Consider the following 21,586-nt stretch of genomic DNA (forward strand, 5'->3'; position numbering starts at 1 on the left):
CACTCATTGTAAATCTCAGAAAGAGACTTACTCCTGTTTAATCAAAAATGCTTACTAGATTTGTAGCACAGTGATTACATAAATATATAGTGATAGCAGTGCTTTGGAAATAAACCTAAAAATGTGTATTAGTCTCTTGAAGTTCTTCAGCAGTTTTTGGTGCTTTTATGCTGGTTTTAGTGCAGATCTGTGTCAATTTTTGTCTAAAGGCTTCTGTTGTGAATGTGGCGTTCTTCAGCATAATACTCTGATCAGATTCATTTGTTTCTGGAGAGATTAATTATTGCAAATTTAAATCAGTGTAAATGATAATCTGAGTGAACTGTTTTTATGAATAATTTCCCCAGGAGCTGCTTTTATCCCTCGTTCAAATTTAGAATGTGCTTTTCTCTTTACCCTTTCAGTGTGTGTGTGTGTGTCAACTACTTTCATATCCATTGTTCCGTTCTGAATTGAATCAGGAATGTTAAGTGCTCTGCGTGATGTTTCTGGCTTTGTACCAGAATTTATGTTGGCAATATCTTTTATTTACTAGCATTGAAACACCTGTAATTGAGAGAACAAAACCAAGAATGTAAGCAGCTAATTGTTAGAAATTAACTTTTGGGGAGTCCTAATAATTGAACAAAAATGACAAGTTATGCTATTCCAGAGTGTTTGACTAGAAATAATGTTTGGGGTTTATCTTTCCTGATTTATGTAATCTGTTGATATGGTAAAACTTCTGGATTGACATTTTCTTGAGGTTGTTCTTAGAATAAGAGATGAAAGTTTACATTTATAAAAACAATGTTTTTACGAATACAAATACATTGGTATCTAGAACAATATTTTATCCTGGAACAATATTTTCCAGGAGTGTTTTTTGTATTAAAAAAAAAAAAAATCCAAGAATGCTTTCCCTTTAATTGTTTTCCAAAAGTACAGTGGAATCAAATCTTAAAAGTAAACCAACAAAATTAAATTAAATAAAATGCTGTATTTATCTTTGATTCTAAACAACAACAACAACAAAAAAGCAAGATAATTTTATCACAGATTTTTGGATTGAACGCTGTTTGCTGTTTTCTTCTGAGAGCCAGTGGTGTGCAAGAAGATAAAAATGTATAATGTACAGCAAAGTCTAATGAGCATTTTCTAAATGAACCCTTTTTGTTCACCTGTCTGTTTATTATTGGTTTGTTGTGCAGGTTGAGCTTCAGTTCCAGTTGAACCGGTTACCCCTCTGTGAAATGCATTATGCCTTGGACAGGATTAAGGACAACGGCATTTTGTTTCCAGATGTCAGCATGACTCCCACCATACCCTGGAGTCCCAACAGGTACACAAACACTTCAAAATCAGAGGTTGGGTGGGAATGCAGCTCTGAATTTCTCAGAGCAGATGGCTGAGATCTGTCCTCAAACAGGAAATAAGCCTGCTCCTCATTACTGGTGGGGGGGAGGGAAACTGTGCTGAATAAAACAAGAGGAATGATCCTCCCAGGCCCAGAACCCACTGAGTGGTTTTCCCTGGGGCTGAGCTGGGGCTTTGGAGGCATCACAGTTGTACTGTGGCTGCAGAGAACAAACCTGCTGCTGTTAATTTCTGTGCTGCTGTCCTCCTCTGAAAACATTATACGTTACAGGAATGGCAGTGCCAGTTCCAAGAGTGCTCTGCAGGGTCCCAAGAGTGCAGAGTCCAGTTTGAGCCATTAGCACTTGTTGAGCTGCAGTGAGCCCAGATTTGTACATATCCCAGAGGGTGTGGTTATGGAAGGTGTGGCACTGACTCCTAAAGGACCAGCCCTGTGCTTGCAAGCAGCCCAGAGATTCTTTCTATACACATATCACAGTTTCCTCTATGAAATTATAAACCCCTGTGTTATAGAAATACTTCTAAAGAAACTTAAGGCTGATGCAGTGAAAATAGTTTGTCTGGAAGAGGAAGCTTAGGGAGGAGAAATGTGAGGCTGTGTGGCTCAGGGAATATGGTCAATATTCTTGCTCTTGGTAAAAGAGGCATGAGGTTCTGTGCTTGGAGAGCAGGGAAATGAGAGGAATGTGGAACTGATAGTCTGCACAGCCTGGGAGGAGTCGTGTGGGGTCTTGAAGGTGAGAATTAGGAACGTGATTGTGATGCAGGACAAATCAGGAGATAGCCCAGGCATTAAAAGGAAAACAATCTGTCAGAATGCTGAGACAGTGAGTATTGTATGACAAAAAACACTGGAAAAATTATAGTTTGTCTCTGGAACTGTAAGAAGGGATCCAGTACAAGGGTGGGATCAGTGTTCTGGTGGGATGATCACTGTGTGCATCAGAGCTTTGACAGCGCTGAGAGGAAGAAGGGAATAGGTTCTGTTCAGAGTTACCCTACAGAGCTAATAGAGGTCAGTGACAATCTGTTCACTGACTTAATTAGGTTTTGAGTGAATCTTACAAGGAAATAGTGTTTGAGAATAGCTTGGAAGTAAGCAGTGATTTCAATAAAAAGGAGGCACGTCAAGTAGGATAGAACGTTTATGTTCTCTGTACATACCAGTTGCACGTTGGTATAATGCTTTATATTTTTTTTGTATGCATAAATAAAATATGTAATGATTATAGTTCGGTTTAAATCAGTTCCATCTGGTGGCTTGATTTGTCCTTCCTTAAGAATCAAACTAACTCCAAACTGTCTTTCCTGTTTTTCTTCTGTGTCTGCTTTATGTCCCTGTTCCTTTCCTGTATTTCTTAGTTTCTTGCCAGCTTGTTGTTCATAGGCATCTTAAAAGTTAAAATTCAGTCAATTCCCTCTTGATCTTGCTCCCTGTTGCTAACTACTTCTGAACAGAAACTTTCTCAGTCTGTAAGAAGTGTGGTGCTTGTACCAAAGCAGATCACATTACTAAAGTATGGCCATATGTGCAGCAGTGACAGGTGTTTTTTACTATGCACGTCTACTTTTAAATCTGTCAGTGGGAATATTAAAAACTCTGTCTAGAAATCTTTAACTTATGCTCATTGGAATTTTCTGAAAGCATCTTCCTCCCAGTTCTGCCATCACTGGCTGCTTACAACAAAAATAGTTTTTTTAGACTGCTTTCCCATTAGAGGTATGTGCCCTGATGATCTAAAAAAAAAAAAAAAAGAGGAGAAGTCTGTAGTTAATTGGTAGCCAGTAGTTTTTAAATTTGATTTTAGATAACTTCTACCAAGCTCTGGGTTGTATAACTGGTTATTTTTAAAGTTAACACTGTAAATGCTGCAGGGAAAAAACATAACTACTGGAACTTTTATTTGCATGATAATAGTAGAAAAATCATAGTATGTTTCCCTGCTTTTTTTATCAGGGAATGGTGCAGTATGTCCTTCTTCTGAAATGTGTGCTCTGTTGTTAGGTGGGATGATGTAAATTGAGAATAGGTTGAAGCCCCACCCCACAACTGATTGATTGCAAATAGCAAATTTTTATGATTAAAACGTGATTGTTTTGCTAGATTTGTTGGTTTGTTTCATGTGCCTCAGCAACACAATCCACACAGCAGCTCTGTAAAGGCTCTTCAGTTTCTTTAACGCTTTTGAAACCGTCCCTGGTTTAATTTCTGCCTGGCAGTGGATTGTGAGAGCTCCTGTTTGTAACTCAGTGGCCTCCTTTGCACAGGCAATGGGATGAGCAGTTGGACCCTCGGCTGAACGCGAAGCAGAAAGAGGCTGTTCTGGCTATCACCACCCCACTCTCCATACAGCTGCCTCCTGTTCTTATCATCGGTCCCTATGGGACAGGAAAAACCTTCACTCTGGCTCAGGCAGTCAAGCACATCCTCCAGCAGCAGGACACCAGGTGAGAGGGGGCACTGAACACACCAGGACCCCACTAGCTCAAAGGATGGGATTTTTTTTTGCTAAAATTCAAGTCAAAGGTAGAAATACAGAATTTCCACCCAGCTTAGAAACCAACAAACCCAAGCCGTCCTTCATTGTTTGGGATGATAAAGTAATTTTATAATCTTGGCTTGTATTTGCCATTTAGAACAAAACAAATTAAACTGGAAGTTGTGTAGAATGGCTGTGATTTGCTCGGCATGGGAAGTTTTGCAGCATGGTAGATAACAAAAGCTGGTCTTTAAAATCAAGTCTAGATTAATAATTACAAAATGATTGTTGAAAACCTATTTGATAAGTGATAACTGAAGGTTTTGAGCTGAGGGCTGAACCATGGGAAGTGCAGTAGGTCAGTGAGTAGTTCCATGAAGAGGAATGTGCAGGAAGATGGCCACTGTTCCTTTTTTTTGTATTCTACTGCTTTGAATTGTTTTCTGTTTCTTCATTGCTTTTTTATTTGCATCCATTTATTCCAGCAGGATTCTCATTTGCACCCATTCTAATAGTGCTGCTGATCTCTACATAAAGGATTATTTACATCCATATGTAGAAGCAGGCAATCCCCAGGCAAGACCTCTCAGGTATTTTTTTAAGGCTTATTATGTATCTATAAAATACTATTCTTAAGAAAAGGTGTCTATAAAAAAAGATTAAAGAACATTTAAAACATAAAAGCATATTGGCATTACCAGCAGTGCTTTTAAAAACAGCCTAAAAGGAATGTGAAATATTGTAACATAATTTTTGGTCATTTGTTACATAAAAATAAAGACATCCTTTTTTAAGCTTTTATTATTCTGTTGATAAATGTGTCTTTCCTAATGAGCAAGCTTTTGATACACTCCTCTAAAAGCTACTATGATAAAATAAAATGGACTTCAGTTGTATTTTAATTTCTGAAAATTTTGACTCACAATTACAAGGCTAATTTGGAAACTGGGGCTCCCCACCTGGCTTCTTGGAGAAACATTTTGGTGTCATAGGAGCTACTTACTTAGAGAAACATGTGAAAGTAGTTTGGCCTCTTCTGATAAATCAGTGTGAAGTGATTGTTTATGTGTTGAAATGTACTTACTTAATGTGTATTGGGGAAGTTGGTTTAGGAAAAAAAAAAAAAAGCAGAATCTTAAGAGCAAGGAGGGTAAACTTGCATGGAAATAGTTAAAGGAGAATTTATTTATGGACATAAATCTGCTCCTGGGAACATTTTGCCCAGCAATCACAGTGTATACTTTATACTGCTAACTTGGTGTGTATATATATTTTTAAATTATGGGCATCATTTTCTGAATGCCAGTGGGTGAATTTATAATATTACTAAGAAAATGATTCTGTGTTTACTTGCTAGCTATTAAAAGCTATCCTGGACTTATATTTTGTGCAATGTCAGTAAAGCCAGTGAAGTTATGTGAAAAGGCTACATTTGCAACAGGTGTAAATTCTCTTAGGTCTGTTGGCTTTGGTTGCCATGTGACATTTTGCAGACACTGAGGGTCTGGCCAAGGGAAAGAAGGCAGTGTTATTTTTTAAAAGATGTCTTTGATCTGGTTGGATTTTAACACAGATTGTCTTAAGGTGATTTGTAAAGCACTTTGGGATGAAAAACTTTATGGAGTCTGAATTTTCTGAAGGGAAAAAATGTGTGTAATTGACCCTTTTGGGAATATTGAAGTGTGATTTAACAGTGCAAGGAATTAAATACAATTTTATTGTTGCCAGGTTGTTGCTGCCTTGTTTTCAACTGTGTAGTCCAGTCTCAGAAATACGAAAAACATAAAAAGTGGTATATTTCTTATGGTTAAAATTTATTTGTGTATTTGCCAAGAGAATCACAGCACATAACTTAAAAGTCACTGAACGTTTGAAATGAAATTTAATTGTTGTAGTATTTGTTATAAAGCCTTAAGAAAGAGCTGCTGTAGATTGTCTGGTGCTGTTCAAATAGTCAGGACACCTCTATAAAAATTGAAGTTTAAGAAAACTGAGGCACCTCTGCAGTTGTGTGTATATGTTAATGGATCCACAATGTATGGTTCAGATAAAAAATCTGACAGATAATGTTGTTTGAGCACAAAGTGCATTAACCTGCTCTGGCAGGAGTTAAAGGTCAATTTTTCTGAATCCAAACTGGAGCTGTGTGAGACTCCCCATTCAAAATTATTTATGGATGTACCTCCCTTATTGACTGTCATAAAGGTGTATTTTCAAATTAAAATCATTACTCTTAGATTAAACAGGCAGATCTGAGCCTCTTGCAGTATTTAAAAGGAAGCATCAAGTGGAGTGGAAGCAGTTAATTATTCAAAGTAGATGTGCTGCTTGCAGAGTTCATTGTGTTTCTAAATAAATGAACACTGCTGTAGATTTTATCCCTTATTTACTCTACAAGTGATGAGTTGGCTTAGTGGGGAGCAACACAGTATTTTATAATATTTATGTTGTTTTAAAAGAAGGAGACCTAAATCATTTAACATTTTGTACTGAAAACCATGTAGATATTTCCATGGGTAAGATGAACATTAAATAAATTATCCTGTCAATGATGTGATGTAAAAGTTTGAAAAGTACAGTTTGTGGGGCTTTTTGTTTAAATATCACGTTATAAATTTGTATTATCTCTTAATAAAATAACTTCCTATGCCCTTTGGAAAATACAGAGTCAGAGTGAACAGTGAGAATTTATGTTAAATCTAACTTCTGCACCTAAATGAAATACCAGTGAAGCCTGAAGGCCAAATTCTCATAGTCCTGATGCCCATAAACAAATTATTACCCAGAAAAGACCTATGCCCCTGGGTTTGATTAGATGAGTCAACTGTATTAGGGGCACACTCCAAAATCTGCCTTTTACTGGAGAAACTTGACACTGAAACAATTTCATATACTTATGTAAATGAATGCAGAAATGTTTCTGAAGGAATGAAACCCAAACCCAAGCTACAGCTGGGAGGAGAGAGCCTGGATTAAGTGCTTCTGTTTGATGGTGAGACACCTGATTTTTAGTGTGCAGGGGCAGCCAGGCACCTTTAGATGGTGAGTCAGAGCTGGAAGAGGGAGTAATTGGCTCCTGATTTGTATTTTCTTTTACTCCGTGGATGTGCCTGTCTCCATCAGCTGCTGGAACCTTCTGGAGGTGGGTGCTGAGGGAGGAGAGCACTGTAGCAGGAGAATTCAGATTATTACCCTCTCCTAAAAACTCCAGCAAGCAGATAACAGCAATTCCTCTGTATATTGCTGGGCAGTGGTTGAGGTATTATTGTAATATTAATTTAGTATTATTTTACTTGCATATTTCAGATTTAGTTGTTTCCATACACTGGTTTTCTATGGAATACTAAGGGAAAAGAAAGATGTTGATCCAGCCTTTATTTGTATATTGAGTATTTTTATTTATTCCTATGCATGGTCTTGCTTAGGAATAAATAAAACTAATATTTTCAGTTCAGCAATGTCAAGAAATAAGGTGATTCTGTTAAAAATACCTCACTGAAACCCTTTCAGTTAATTTTTTTTACTACTTTGATCATAACATTCATGTGTAAGTTCAGCATATATCCTGCAACCAGGTAGCTTCAGTATCTGTCTGCTAGCTGAGAATTATCCAGGTTATAAAAAATAACCCATAGGAGCCAGAGTTGAATTAAAAAAGAAAGCAAACAGCAACCCAGACCAAAAACCACCAGCAGGTTTTAAAAGACCATTGCCCCTTTTTCCAAATGAGATCTTGTACTGAAAATGGAATTAATTCATCTTAGCAAATGTTAGTTTGGAAAATAAATTACTCTTCTGCCAATGACCTTTTTCTTGAAACTCTAGCTTCCATCTTATCTATCCTTAAAGGAAAAAGGGATTAAAAAAAGACAACTTTCAAGTTGTAGGACAGGTTTTTCACATGTTTTCTGCATCCCAAGGAACAAATTTGATTGTGAGAATGAGCCTCTCTTTGGAGATGGATCTAAAGAAATGGAAGAGGGAAATCAGGTGCTTTTAAAGTTTCCTTTAGGCTTCTTGGAACTAGTTAGATTTATTTCTTTTTTAGTAGTCTCTTAAGAGAGACATGAAATTACCCTGCTAGATTCCTTTCCCTCTGAGTTTTTGTGCTCTTTTTACTTGGGGGATTTCAGGTGAGCAGTAACAGCACCAAAGCTGAGGAGGTGGGATGTATCCAAGAAAGGTTTATTGGAGGGCAGAGTCCTGGCCTTTCTACTCTGACCTGAGAGGAGTCAAGTTCAGAACAGGGAAAGGAAGTTTTGAAGAACTGAAGTTTAGTCCCCACTGCTGTAAGGAGTCACCAGAAGAAGTCACTGTTGTAGGACAGGAGTGCAAATGAAACTCTTTTTAGCCTCCCTCAGAGGTTCTGACTCCAGACTCCCCCTTTATTACATTTTAGAAGTGTATTTTAAGTGGCTAGAAGCAATCCCAGCCTGGAACTACTTGATTTGACTGACACTTAGTTGAAATAGTTGGGGAAAATTTCTTTTGTGATGCCATGGCAGGGAAGATGATGGAAGCACAGGCAGGTCAGCTGCCAGCTTCTTGCATTCTTTGCCTCATTGGCTGGAGAAGCACAGAAATTGAGGCTTCTATTCTAGGTACCCAGATGCCACAATTAGAAATAAATTTCCAAAGGAAATGCAGATTCCTTGCATGTTAACCAAGCATTAAATACAGTGGATATATTCAGTACCTTTGTTTGCAGAAGATTGAGTCCCTAATCTATAATCTTCTGGGATTTCCATTTTGAGGCAATGCTCCATGTATGTGCCAGTAATTTCACTGCCTGTGGTTTGGGTAAACCTTAACCTGCAAGGTTTTCATTTCTCCAGAATTAAAGCCTTGATATGAGGCATGTGATGGGAGAAAAATCTCTCTTGTAAGCTGGGTTTGGGTTCTGTACAAAGTGGTACAAAGTGGCTGCAGCTTTTTCCCACTTTGGACCCAAATAATAATAAAGTGTGTTGTGGATGCTAATGAGTGTTTTGATTAGTAACTACCTGACTGCTGGAGTTCAGGGACTCTGCTCGTGCAGGGTTAAGACAAAACATTTCAGAAGTTCAGTCTTTCGTTTAATCAGAAGTTAAGGGCAAGTTGCAGGGTGAAATGTTATGATTTGTGTTAAGCTGGTAAACCCCATTTTTGTAATTGATTCTTCCAGCTTGGAGGAAAAAAATACCTAATAATGAAATTATGGGTGATTTTATTAGCCCGAGTTGCACCTGAAAAAGAAGGTCCTTGTTCAGTGAGGCTTAACTTCTCTCATGACATTTTCGAAATAGTCACATCTGTCAGGTGTTTTTATGCCAGTGGTGAATAATAGCTCTGGGATACCTATTTGATCTCACATCAAAATAAAAGAAATTAATGGGTAAGCAGCAATGCAGTTTGAAATGCTGTCAGCCAATCTGTGAGTCACCCACAGTTGAATTTTTGTAATAAAAGACAGTGCATGGTATAATAATGTCTAATAACCATAATATTTTGCATTTCAATAGCACCTTTCATCCAAGAATCTCAAAGTGCTTTACAAACATAAACTCCCAATAAACTCAGTAATGCTCACAGTGCTCCTGTGAGGTGCTGGGTAAGTATAACCTCAGTTAAGGTTGGGAAAGTGAAGCACACAAAAGCTGAGGATTAAAAAGCTGGATAAGTGGAGCAGGGGTTATCTTGCTCCCTTGTTGTAGATGTTAGGCCATGACTTGGTGTAATAACAGTTTATCAAATAAAGCTCTCCCCTTTGATAGCTGAGAAGAAATAAATCTGTGGGGGTAACATTAGAAGTCTCTTGTTCTGAGAATGACTCAGGAGTGTGGGGGTTGTTCCTGCACTGAACCCAGTTTTACCTGGAGTTACCTTTGGTCTCCAAGTGTGGATTAGCCTTGGTTGTGTTGTCAAATCAAAAATTATTCAGGGTACTGAGGTGCATTTGAATTTAATTTTGTCCAAAATGGACAATGTATCTTCACAAACCAGATTTATTCTAATGCTGGTACTCGTTTCTCTCACATCACATGGAGCTCAGCTGTAATTTTCAGACGTGGGTGGACATGTGATATCTAGAGTCCAGCCAGTGCAATCATGCTCTGCAATTAGGTGCATAATTACACATTTCCAAACACTTTATTAATGATTTGGGATTTGAACTATGGGTGCAGGAGAAATAAAATAATGAATAGATAAAGCGAACAGCATTAAATCCCATATTTAGAACTCAAATTAATTTAATTAATTTCATCTTTGGAAATGAATTTAAACTTCAATTTTTGTACAATAATTTCTTGTAGTTTAAAGGTTCTACTTCAGATTTATAATTATTGATAGAGATTGTGGTGGTGAGGAACACCTGATGGAGGTGTCACAAGGCACCTTTACCCAGCTTCTTGCTGGATGTGTTCACCCTGTGGAGTTACTTGTCCCCTGTGTTTTGGGGCACAGCCTTTGTGTCTTCTGTGTTTCTCTTCCATGTAGCCAAACTGGCTGTAACAGGTCATCCCTTCCTGAGAAAAATTCATCACTGATCCCATGGGATGGTGGTTAAAATGACCTGATGTGTCATTGAAGGGTCCAGTCTGAAGTCCAGGCAATGTCCTTATATTTTAGACTCCAAACTTCTGGCACTGTTTTCCCATTCTTTTATCCAGAGTATCACAGTTTTGGCCCTGTATGATAAAAAGATGAATCCACCTCATGTTTGGTTTGTAGAATTCAGACAACACATGGGATGGGTGAAAGGAACAACAGGATTGGAATATATTTAATATATCAGCTGCAGTGGCTGAGATATGCAGACCACTGTCAGTTCCATACTCTGGGCTATAGTTACATTTCAGGTCTTTCAGCAAATATTTATTTAAAAATGTGTTTATTTTAAGTTTAATATTAAATAGGCATTGATGTGAGGATGACAGGACATAAATATTTGAAGAATTTACAGATGTGAAATAAAATGTGCTAGCTGTTCATGTATGTAAAACTGCACTGCAATAATAAAAGGTGAATCCAAGACATTTTAGCATGTAATTCTGCATAGTTGTGCTGTTTTCTTCTTGAAGATGATGTTTATTTTTCAGAAAACGGAATATTAGTGTTTGAAATATTTGAAATATGAGGCTGTGTCCAAAGCTCATGGAAAATAAGCCCCTTTTTCTTTCCTAGGGTATATTTCCGAAATCGCTGGGTAAAGACTGTTCACCCAGTTGTGCATCAGTACTGTTTGATTTCAAGCACACATTCCACCTTTCAGATGCCACAGAAAGAAGACATTCTTAAGCAACGAGTAGTAGTTGTTACTTTAAATACATCACAGTACCTATGTCAGCTGGATCTTGAACCAGGTAAGAGAATTTCCAGACAAGAAGTGTCCATGCTTAAGAAATACCTTCCTCTTGCCACTGTTGGTCCCTTACCCAATTCTTGGAACTGTTAAAAAATAAAGTAAATGATGATAATCTTAACATGCTCATTTGTTTTTTTATGAATAAATGTTTATTACAAAGCTGTAAACTGCTGGCATTCTAATTAACCTTTTGCTTGTTCTTTTTTTTTTTTTTTCTTCTTTAAAAAACAAACTAAATAAAGAAGCAGTACTATCTATGATCTGGTGTTTCTGAGATCCAAGAGGGAAAATTCTGTTTGAGATTCTGACTTTGAATATTATGCTCATTAAGGTCATTACTCAGTGGAGCATGTAAGCATAAATAACAGAGAGCTTTTTTCCCTTGTTTTGTGAATTGTTTAGCTTTTCAAGCAACTCCTACACATACAAGCCCTGTCTTTGTTAACATGATACATTTAGGGTTGTTTTCTAAACTGAAATATATTAGACTGATTTTTTGGGGCAGAGGCTGCTTAGGGTTTATTATTTTCCTGATCTCCAAATTAAATCCATCTGCTTTTTGGAGAACATGGAATTTCTTTACATAAGTTGTTAGGAATAGTTGTTTATGGCTACATTTAAGCATTTGTTGCAACAAAGAAAACTAATATGGAATTTATGGTAAATATTTTTTGGTCTTTAGATAGAAATAGCTGCTTTGTTTGGCAGTGGGCTGTGTACAGTCATGCCATAGCAATGTGTGTGCAGCTGTATGAAATTTGTATTTTCCAAAGAAAATGGCTACATTTTTATGTATGTAATCTGAATTGGATGGTGCACTAAGTCCTCTAATACTTTGTTTTCAACCTTAATATATCACAAACATCAGTGTATAAAACCACTTCTATACCTGTCCTGAGTTTAGATTTCATAAAATATAAGTCTACAGTGGCCAAGTTTTTTTTCAAGTGCATGTTCTCCAGTGCATAGATTCCCACCAAACCTTTGGTCCAATATTATCGTAAGATTGAATTTAAATTTTCCTTCAACTTCTGTTCCTTTTTTCCCCCCCAACATTCCTTTAAGCCCATAACCAGCAAAGTGCTCAGGTATGTGTGCAATTTTAATGGGAACTTTAGTATATAAAATAGTTACTAGGACTCAAGTACATGAGGAATTCCTTGTCACTGTCCATAGCTCTTCAAGTCTCATGGTGGCAAAATAACTTTCAGATTTGAGAAACCTCTTGAGGGATGGTTTGCCAAGAGATATTTCTTCTTGGGGTAAGGAGGGTTCAGATAAAACGTGTTTAATTTCATGTGTATCACAAGAAAGAGGCAGACCTGGGGGCTCCTGCTAATGTCACTGGCAACCAGGTGACCACTGTTGATCATTTGATGGGTGTGAAAATTGTGTGGTTTTCAGTAGCTGCTAGAAATTAATTTGTGTAAGCCATACTTTTTAAAATTCTACTTTTGGTTACTATCAGAATACAGAATGTTAAGTTCAAGTTCTTTTTATCAAGATTCATTTCAGCAAATTTCAAGTTTCATTTATTTGCTGATCTCTCTGTTTTACAGGGTTTTTTACACACATTCTGTTAGATGAAGCTGCTCAAGCTATGGAGTGTGAAACGATTATGCCTCTAGCATTAGCTAATAAAAACACAAGAATTGTCTTGGCTGGAGACCATATGCAGGTAAGAGCTATGCAATTTCTGAATATGAAGTGCATATGTATAATATTTGTATTTATCTATTTAAGTTATTTATCTGCACCAAATCATATAATAGATGGGGAAGCCAAGGAGAATTCCAGGGATGTTGTTTAAGATATTAGGATATTTATTACAGTCAGGAGTTTATGTTGGTTTTTAAAAGAATTCAAGAATATGGAGAATCAGGATTGAGAGAACTTTAAATTTTTATTAGAAGCATCTAATCTGGTGAAGATTTGAACAAGTGAGAAATGGGAAGCTGAAACTAGCCAGTGCTTTTATGTTGCTGCAAAGTGCCTGGGAGCTGCTTGGTTTGGAGAGTTTAAAACACTGATTATGCCTGTCATTTTTCAGCCTGTAGGCATGAGAAAGCATGCTTGGAAAAGTCAGCTTTACTTGCTTTATTGATTTAGGCCAGATTTATTTGTTTTTATGGTTTTGCCTTTAATTCTCTTTGCATCTTACAGTAGCAGTAGGGTGGATGTTTGCTTTGGTACAGTAACAAACTCAGAATGGTGTTGCCACTAATAATTTAATACAAATGGATAATTTCAATGATATTAGTAATGCCAAGGACTGGGGTAGTGCTTTTTAAATACTGCTCTCAAAGTGCTTTTCAAGAGTTTGGAATTCTTACTTCAGGCTTGATCTCATCAGCCCATCTGTGTGGATGAATTCCTCCCAGGGCCCGTGTGGCTCAGGCTGCTGTATAGCTCAGGGTCTTACAGAAGATCCTCTATCAGATGTCCGTTATTTAAATTTCAAAAACTAATATGTAGCTGAATCATACGAATTCAGAATGACAAAATAGATTGGCTTAATTTCTACACTTGGAAATTGTATTTTAAGAATTTCATTTTCATCTTCTTTGATTCTATTTTTCCTGCTATAGTAGATGTTGGTAGTAGGAGTTTAGTGTACAGTAAATAGGTCACTGGGTTTTTGTTTTTTCAACAACATTTCTATTTAACTTTTTAAATGGTACGAAAATTTCTTTGTTTTCTGATATGTACTATTTGTGGTAATAACTTAATTGTAGAAGTGGTTGTCAGAATAATGGTGTAAAGTCATTCTAAACACAGTTGGGAGTGTTAAATGTAAATAGAAGGGCTCTTTGCATAGTTATGGAGTATTTTATTGTTCCTTTAAGACCATGCTGGTCTTTTGTTACTTTTCTGGGAGGCAGGATCATTTCTTTGGAATAACCATGGTCTGTGTCGTCCAACAATGAATGTCTAGTGAAAGGGAGGTTTCATTTTTGGGTTGATGCAAATACATATGTTGGGAGCGTGAAATTCCGAGTCCACCCATTTAGTTACATTTTCTTTGTGTGTGTGTGTCTATTACAGCTCAGTCCTTTTGTCTACAGTGAATTTGCCAGGGAGAGAAACCTTCATGTTTCCTTGCTTGACCGGCTCTACGAGCACTACCCTGCCGAGTTCCCGTGCAGGATCCTGCTCTGTGAGAACTATCGCTCCCATGAAGCAATCATCAAGTAGGTGTGAACTTTTTCACTCTATCATGTGCTTCTTCTGACTGCTGCGAGTGAACCAAAGAGCCAAGCACAGCTGGAGTGTTTCTGTCATGAAATCTTACTTGTTTCAAAGTTAATTAGTAATTCTGTGTGGTTATTTGGACTCCTAGAGCAGCTGCCACAGCTGTGGGACAGAGCCCTCATTCAGGTGGGGATGCTTTGGCTGCTTGCACACTAAACCAATGAAGAGCCAACTTTCCCTTTTTAACCACCCATCAGTTTATTATATAGGCTCTGTGCTTCTTTGAACCATTTCAGAATTTTAGATTTACTGGGGTGGAATGTCTTGGAATGGTAAGCTGTGGGCAATGTAAGGAACATATGGATATGCAACTGTGAATGGAAAAAATAGGTCAATTTTTGAGCATGTTTCTTTACTGTTGACATCTTTTATTACTTCTTTCAAGACACATTAATCAGAGGGTTTGCATTTTTATGCTATGATAAACTAATGGCTGCCAGTGTAATGAGCTCATCCAAGAGCTGTGCTGGAAAGAATAAGTGCAATCATGGGGAAAAATGCTAAAGTTTAAATCCTGGCTCAAATATGTACTGAGGAATATTATGTTGGTATCCAGTCATACTAATTAGGTTATCACTGTGTTCAAAGCGAAGGCAGAAATATCTAAGTGCTCTGGGGAATCAAAAGTGAGAATGTAAAATAGTTTTTTACGTAGCTTGATCTGTCTTCACTTTATGGACTTTGTAGTTATAGGCTGAGTGCTGCTGAATTTCTTACCCATTTTTTGAGTTTCTGAGTTTGAAAGGAGAGAACATCTGTAAAGGAAGGGATCACTTCAGCTTTTCTTTAGAGATCACTTCCATGTCATTTACCTTAGAAAGATCATGAAAATTCACTTCAGCAGCTCGAGTTCAGACAGGGAGTTCCAAGAAAGATCCACTTTGTTGAACACCAAGGTGAGGATGCAGAAACACCACTGGGGCTGGTTGGATCTCTGGTGAAAGTCCAGTGTGCCCAATTCCACTGGGAAGTGTTGCTGTGTGAGGTAAAACCAGCTGAACACTCTCATGGTGGTCCCTTTAGGAGATGTCTCAAGTCTCCTTTTTTGTGTATTGTGGAATTTCCCCTGACAAATGGGACCATGACACTTAGGACAGAAGTGTAGGAAGATGAAGGGCTCATTAATCATCTCTACCTCACTGAAGCAGAGACACCATGAGAAATGGAGGAAAGAAGGAGCCATTAGTTCAGCCTGACTTTGGAGCTGTAATTGGAAAAAACAGCTCACACAGAAAAGTTTTGTTGTTTAATGAGATCTCATTACTGAAAGTTAATTTGCAGAAGAGATGGTTGTTTTTGCCCCCTGGGGCAGTGACTACTGCAGTCTAACCCAGAGAGGAGCCCAATGTTCTTCAGCATTGTTCAGGGTAAGCCAGTTCAGGTCAGGGGTGGCTACAGTGCTTGATGGTGATTTTCTGGCAGACAAATTTCTGTGGCTTTTCCATGAGCAACTGTTTCCATCTTAAGCTGCAATAGCTGGAATCCTGGAAGAACTGGATGGACTCACCAGCTGCACCTTCTCTTGCTTTGGTTGTCTTCATGTCAGACTCTGCTCAGGTTTCTGCAGCCTCTGAGTGATATCCAAAGAACATTAAGGTTGGAGGCTGAGCACTGAAAGTGAGATGATACCAAAATTCACTCATTACTGGAAGCCAGTGCATTAATTTAGCTCTGCTGTGCAATGGCATACATCATTTACAGCACTCCTTGCTGCCTTTTTGTCTCATTTCATTCAGTTTGCCTTTTCCCTCCTACTTTTCACCATGAAGTAGTTCTTGCCTCATTTCTTTTTCAGTCAGCCAGCTGCTGGAATGGCTGCTGCCAGCAGAGGAACTCTATTCTGGTTGTGTTTCTGGTCTCTAGCAACATAGATGAGCCTGGAGTAGAAGTCACAGAAGAAAAGCTTGGTTGACAGCTGAACGCTTGGCCTGCGTCGTGCTCAGTGCACACAAAATCTGTAGTAAATTTATCTTCCAAGTTCAATAACTCTTAAGTGACATGAGCAAGCTCATTGTCCAGCCTGGGGAATAACCAGTGCCAGACAGCAAGTGTTCTTTTTGCCCAGTTTCCAGCCATCAGAACTTCTGAGTGAAACATCAGTGAGAATGTTCATAACTTTGTCAAGCTTTAGATGAGAAGAAGAAACAGCCTTTGTAGAAAAAGTGTTGGAGAAGCATATTTTTAGTGCCTTCTGCTGTGTCTGTAGAAGGGAAATATCAGTTCAGAGAAATCATTTGAAGATGCTGAATAGTAATCAGTGGTTCTGTTTTCCTTATGAAGTATTTTGTGGTTGCATATTTCATCAGGGAGATTTGCATATTTTATCAGTGAGCTCATGTGTAGACTCCACATTTTACCCTGTTTTGCCTCGTTACAGTTACACATCCGAACTTTTCTATGAAGGCAAATTGATGGCAAGTGGAAAGCAGCCAGCACACAAAGATTTCTACCCTTTGACTTTCTTCACAGCACGTGGAGAAGATGTGCAAGAAAAAAATAGTACAGCTTTTTACAATAATGCAGAGGTAACTCTTCTTTGCTTTTACTGTTGATTGTTTTTTTAAAGCTTCACTCCCCCAAATTTACTGATTTATGCTCAGTGTGGGTGGAAGACATAAATTGTCCCCTACTAGAAGAGTGGAACATGGAGTTTGCTAAACATGATGTAATGAAAATTGCAATTGTAGTAAACATTTCCACTAATTTACCTTCTTTTTTTTCTCTGCAAATTGTAAGCTGCATCTCATTCTCCCAGGCTCATTCTTCAGGAGAGAAGATTTGTCTTTCCTGATAATTTATGTGACATTCTGATAGATGTATCTTAGCAACAGAGAGTAACTGCAATTTGAAGTAAAACTTAGATTTCTTTGACTGTTGTAGAAATGTTCCCACTCAGATAAGAGTCCTCTGGAGTAACATTTCACATTTCCTTTAATATGTTTAGGATCAGTGTCTAACTGATAATGTGCAGATGAGATTCTTTTAGGTGAGAACTTATTCTCTATCTGTTTGTTTCACGTAGATTTATTGGTATTTTTCAAAAATTACTTTCATTCTCATTCCTTCCCTTGTGTTTAAAAGAACCAAACAACCCAAGCCCACAAAAACAAACACATGCAGCAGCACCCACCTCCCACCTTCTGACTTGATAACGCTTTTCATAGTGGAAGATGCCTTTTTCCAGTCACCTCCAGTGAGGGGAGGGAGGGAAAATCAAATAGCAGTGATTTTCATGAGCTCAGGAGGAATTTCTGGGTAGTGCTTGTTATGAAGCACTGCAGAGCTGCCTATTTCCTCTTGTTGATCATGGTGGGGTTCCTCTGCTGCACAATTTGAAACCTGTTTGCTGTTGTTGTGCTGCACTTGTTAAACATTCTTTGCTGCCTTAAAATATCTTCCTAAATAAGAAGCTCCAATGACTTCTGCACACCTGACTGCTTTCATTAATCTACTTGGATTGCTTTGCCATTTAAAAAAAAAGTTGTAAAAGACCTAAAAATATCTTCAGTGGCCAAGTAACTGTCTGAAAACTGTGAGTCATTAATGGCCACAGGCAGAAATGAAGGACAACGGCTCCTTAAACACCAGCAGGAAAAACTGGAATTAGATGATGAGGGAGATTTTTTCTGTTTGACCCTTAATGGATGTTTGCACTGGGGCATCTTGTGGTTCATTGATGCCTATATTAAGAATTATTCTGGGAAATACACTTTCCCTTGTTGGTCTTCATTTTAAAATTTCCCTATGTGGTATTAATTCTAAATACATACCCAGAAGCTATATGCTTTCAGAGAGTCTTGCCAAAATACCTACAAAAGATCATTATTTTCATGCTACAGATTTTATAGATATCAAAGTTTATTCTAATATCCTTTGTCAGTAGAGTTGGCTTTTAAATGCAAGAATTGATGTCACAAAAATATTCAGGACTTGTTTACAAACAGTCTCATATTTTCACTGTCCTCTGAAATTGCCAAAAATAAACTATTTGTAACTTTTTAAGGATTAAGAGATTTTTTTTTCTTTAAGAGGTTGAGCTTGCATTTGTGATGCTGTAGGAAAGCAGCACCATGAATTACCATGCTTTAAATAGCTGGAGAAATATTTATTTGAAAAAAAAAGAAAGAAAAGGAATCACAAACCTTCTATAAGATTACTCAGAAATGCCTTTTGCAGTGCAGTACCTCTGGTGTGTTGAAATGAGCTGCTCTGGCAGGAGGTTACTTGGAGGCTGTCTCCTCACAGGGGGAGGTTTTCAGGTTTTATTACACATTAGTCTTCTCAGGTAGCATATTTCATTGTATTTCACAGAGAGGAACTAGCAGTTGATGAATTATCTGAAACTCCCAATGGTATCCTTTAGAATGGGAGATCACTGTGCTCTGGTATATGGATGCTGTGTCTAGAGTTACCAGACATGATTAGATGACATATATCAAATGCAGAATAAAAATTAAATTACAGCGATTTGGGCAGTACATTTACTTACAGAAATAAGTTCAAGTATGGCAAGAAAGGTCTTAGTGCACTTGACATTTTTGTAAGAACCTAAGAATGAAAATTAAGATTATTAATGTAATTTTGAAGTTTATCATTTTAACTGTGACTTTTGTGGGAAAACTTATTTCCTGATAAAAAAAGGGTGCTGTATAGTGAATACCTTGTTTTACTCCAGGATACTTCAGAGTATCACTGTAGATGCAGTGATATCATTGCTTGTGTAACACTGTGTCATGTAAGTGTTTCAAAGCCTTAAAGCTCAAACTCCCTTCCCATATCAAAGAGTGATGCTCGGTGGGGCATAACTTTTAAGAATCCTGCCTTTTCCCCAAGGTGTTTGAAGTGGTGGAGCGTGTGGAGGAGCTGAGGAGGAAGTGGCCAGTGGCCTGGGGCAAGCTGGACGACGGCAGCATCGGGGTGGTGACCCCGTATGCTGACCAGGTGTTCCGCATCCGCGCCGAGCTGCGCAAGAAGCGCCTGTCCGACGTCAGCGTGGAGAGGGTGCTCAACGTGCAGGGTGAGCAGCTGGGCTGGCCCCTCAGCTGGGCTGGCCGAGGGGAAATGTGTCTGCTGCAATAACAACTTAATAAAATTACCCTAGAGTTTACTAAAATTACCCTCAAGCCGTGGGAGCAAAAGGAGAGCTGTGATACAGATGTTGCTCCAACGCTGACTATCAGCTTGATGGATGTGAGATGTGAGCTTGATCTCATTTATCTCAATGGATGTGAGATTTATCTTTTCTCAGAAAGATACCTTTATCTTTTCTCAGAATTAAGTTCAGCCTTTCTTAAAAAATAAGTTGAGTGGAAATTGTGGAAAGCGATAGGTTTTTAACAGAATTTTAATGTTTTTAACAAACTGATAGGATTTAGAGTTCCAAATACAAATGTAACAGAGCTTTAGCCTCAAAATGTTTTACTGATTTCTTTTCCATCTGTGGAATAAACTGCAAGGAGTCTAAAAATTGAGGTGTTTCTTCCTGAAATCACATTGATAACAAGGATTTTGTGTAGGCATAGCCTGTTGCTAGGTTGCACTTCTAGTCGGTAATAAACAAAGGCAGATGATAAAGTAACTGAGTGACAGTGAGTGGTTTGCTCTGTTTTTTCATGGTGGATATTCATGTATTTGAGAATTTTAAAAATATGAATCAAGAATGTCCAGAATTTATTTTTAAGGTAGAATAAATAAATTCAAGATTTGTTATTGACTCACAGGCAATGCTGTAAAGATAATTAACATTTCAGAACGTTCAGGAGTGATTAATATCAAGGTGAAAAAGTAATTTTTTTAAAGAAGAAATATTCTTGTAATGGAATATGCTATTTATAGTGCATCTTTTAAAATTTTTAAATCTTATTATTCTTGCATAAAGCTCTTCATGTGAAGGGTAGATATGAGTTCAGAACATCTAGGTGTGACATCTGGTTGGCAAGGGCAGTGGTAGGAGCAGAAATAGCAACAATTATCTCAGAGATGTTTTTTGTTTTATTTTAGGAAAACAGTTCAGAGTTTTGTTCCTCAGCACAGTACGAACACGGCACACGTGCAAACATAAACAAACTCCAATTAAAAGGAAAGAGCAGCTACTGGAGGATTCAACGGAAGACTTGGATTATGGTTTTCTGTCTAATTACAAACTTCTCAACACTGCCATTACAAGAGCACAATCCTTGGTAGCTGTGGTTGGAGATCCTATTGCTTTATGTTCCATTGGAAGATGCAGGTACTTTCTCTGTGTTCCTTGGTTAATCAGGGCTAAGGGTACTGGAAAATGTCTTTAGCTGTGACTGGTGGATTCAGGAAAGTGAGGATTGTCATCACGTACAACAGGGAAAAATGTGAGACACCTACACCTGGCCACTAGCAAACTGTCTTTTAATATATTTATAATTGCTCAAAATTTCACTTAACAATTGAACATGCTTAATTTTACTTTCTAGTAGGGTTTTTTTGTATACCCGTTACAATTTCATAGACAAATAAAGGTAATGCATAATTTGGAGTTTAAAATTGTGATGTAATGTATTTGAATATTATGGCAGTCATAGGATGGAAGAAAACTTGAAAAACATTATTTATGTTTTGATAGGTCTTCATGACACTAGGAAAAAACTTGTTAAGATTTGAGTGAATTTACATTTTATAGACCTAAATGAAGAAATGTGGAAAATGCTGAGATATGTAAACACTTATGTTAAAGGTTCCAAGTTTTTGTTCTTCAAAGGGTTTTTTTCCGATGGAAGAGCTGAAATTTTGAGATGATCAGAGATAAACCCTGCAGCTTATTGTCGAAGAGGGGAAACAGTGCACTGACTACATTATTAAAATAAATCTAAAAATACATGTTAGTTGTTATATCTGTGTTGTGTTCTACTTTCCTGAGCACTGCTTCTGCTGCTGTATTGAAAAGGGAGGTGGTTTTCAAAGATTAGATTTGAAAAAGCCAAATGGAATTCAAACCTTTGTTTACTGTATTTATGAAATATAACCTGAATTTCACCACTTCCCTGCTGGGTCCATGTCAGGAGTATCTGTACATGAATGCAGTGATCTGCTTTGAATGGCTTCTAACATCTTAGTGACAGAGAAATAATTGTGGTGGGTTTAGTTCACTTTTCCCTTTACCTGGCTGGGTTTTTTAGGCATG

General features: G+C 37.7%; 1 protein-coding gene across 3 annotated transcripts in view; it reads left to right on the forward strand.

Annotated features, from left to right (window-relative positions):
* Window positions 1-21,586, forward strand: part of HELZ (helicase with zinc finger) — an 85,999-nt gene that overhangs the window by 41,886 nt on the left and 22,527 nt on the right. For 2 of the 3 annotated variants that reach the window (XM_053994639.1, XM_053994641.1), the window contains exons 13-21: window positions 1,191-1,321; window positions 3,625-3,804; window positions 4,322-4,426; window positions 11,001-11,179; window positions 12,741-12,859; window positions 14,227-14,372; window positions 16,811-16,958; window positions 19,267-19,450; window positions 20,434-20,662. In XM_053994639.1, the coding sequence (XP_053850614.1) occupies window positions 1,191-1,321; window positions 3,625-3,804; window positions 4,322-4,426; window positions 11,001-11,179; window positions 12,741-12,859; window positions 14,227-14,372; window positions 16,811-16,958; window positions 19,267-19,450; window positions 20,434-20,662 (1,421 nt within the window). The remainder of the gene's footprint in view (window positions 1-1,190; window positions 1,322-3,624; window positions 3,805-4,321; window positions 4,427-11,000; window positions 11,180-12,740; window positions 12,860-14,226; window positions 14,373-16,810; window positions 16,959-19,266; window positions 19,451-20,433; window positions 20,663-21,586) is intronic. The other variant, XM_053994640.1, reaches the window with a different exon arrangement.

The sequence above is a fragment of the Vidua macroura genome, chromosome 19 (assembly GCF_024509145.1).
Source record: "Vidua macroura isolate BioBank_ID:100142 chromosome 19, ASM2450914v1, whole genome shotgun sequence".
Lineage (NCBI taxonomy): Eukaryota > Metazoa > Chordata > Aves > Passeriformes > Viduidae > Vidua > Vidua macroura.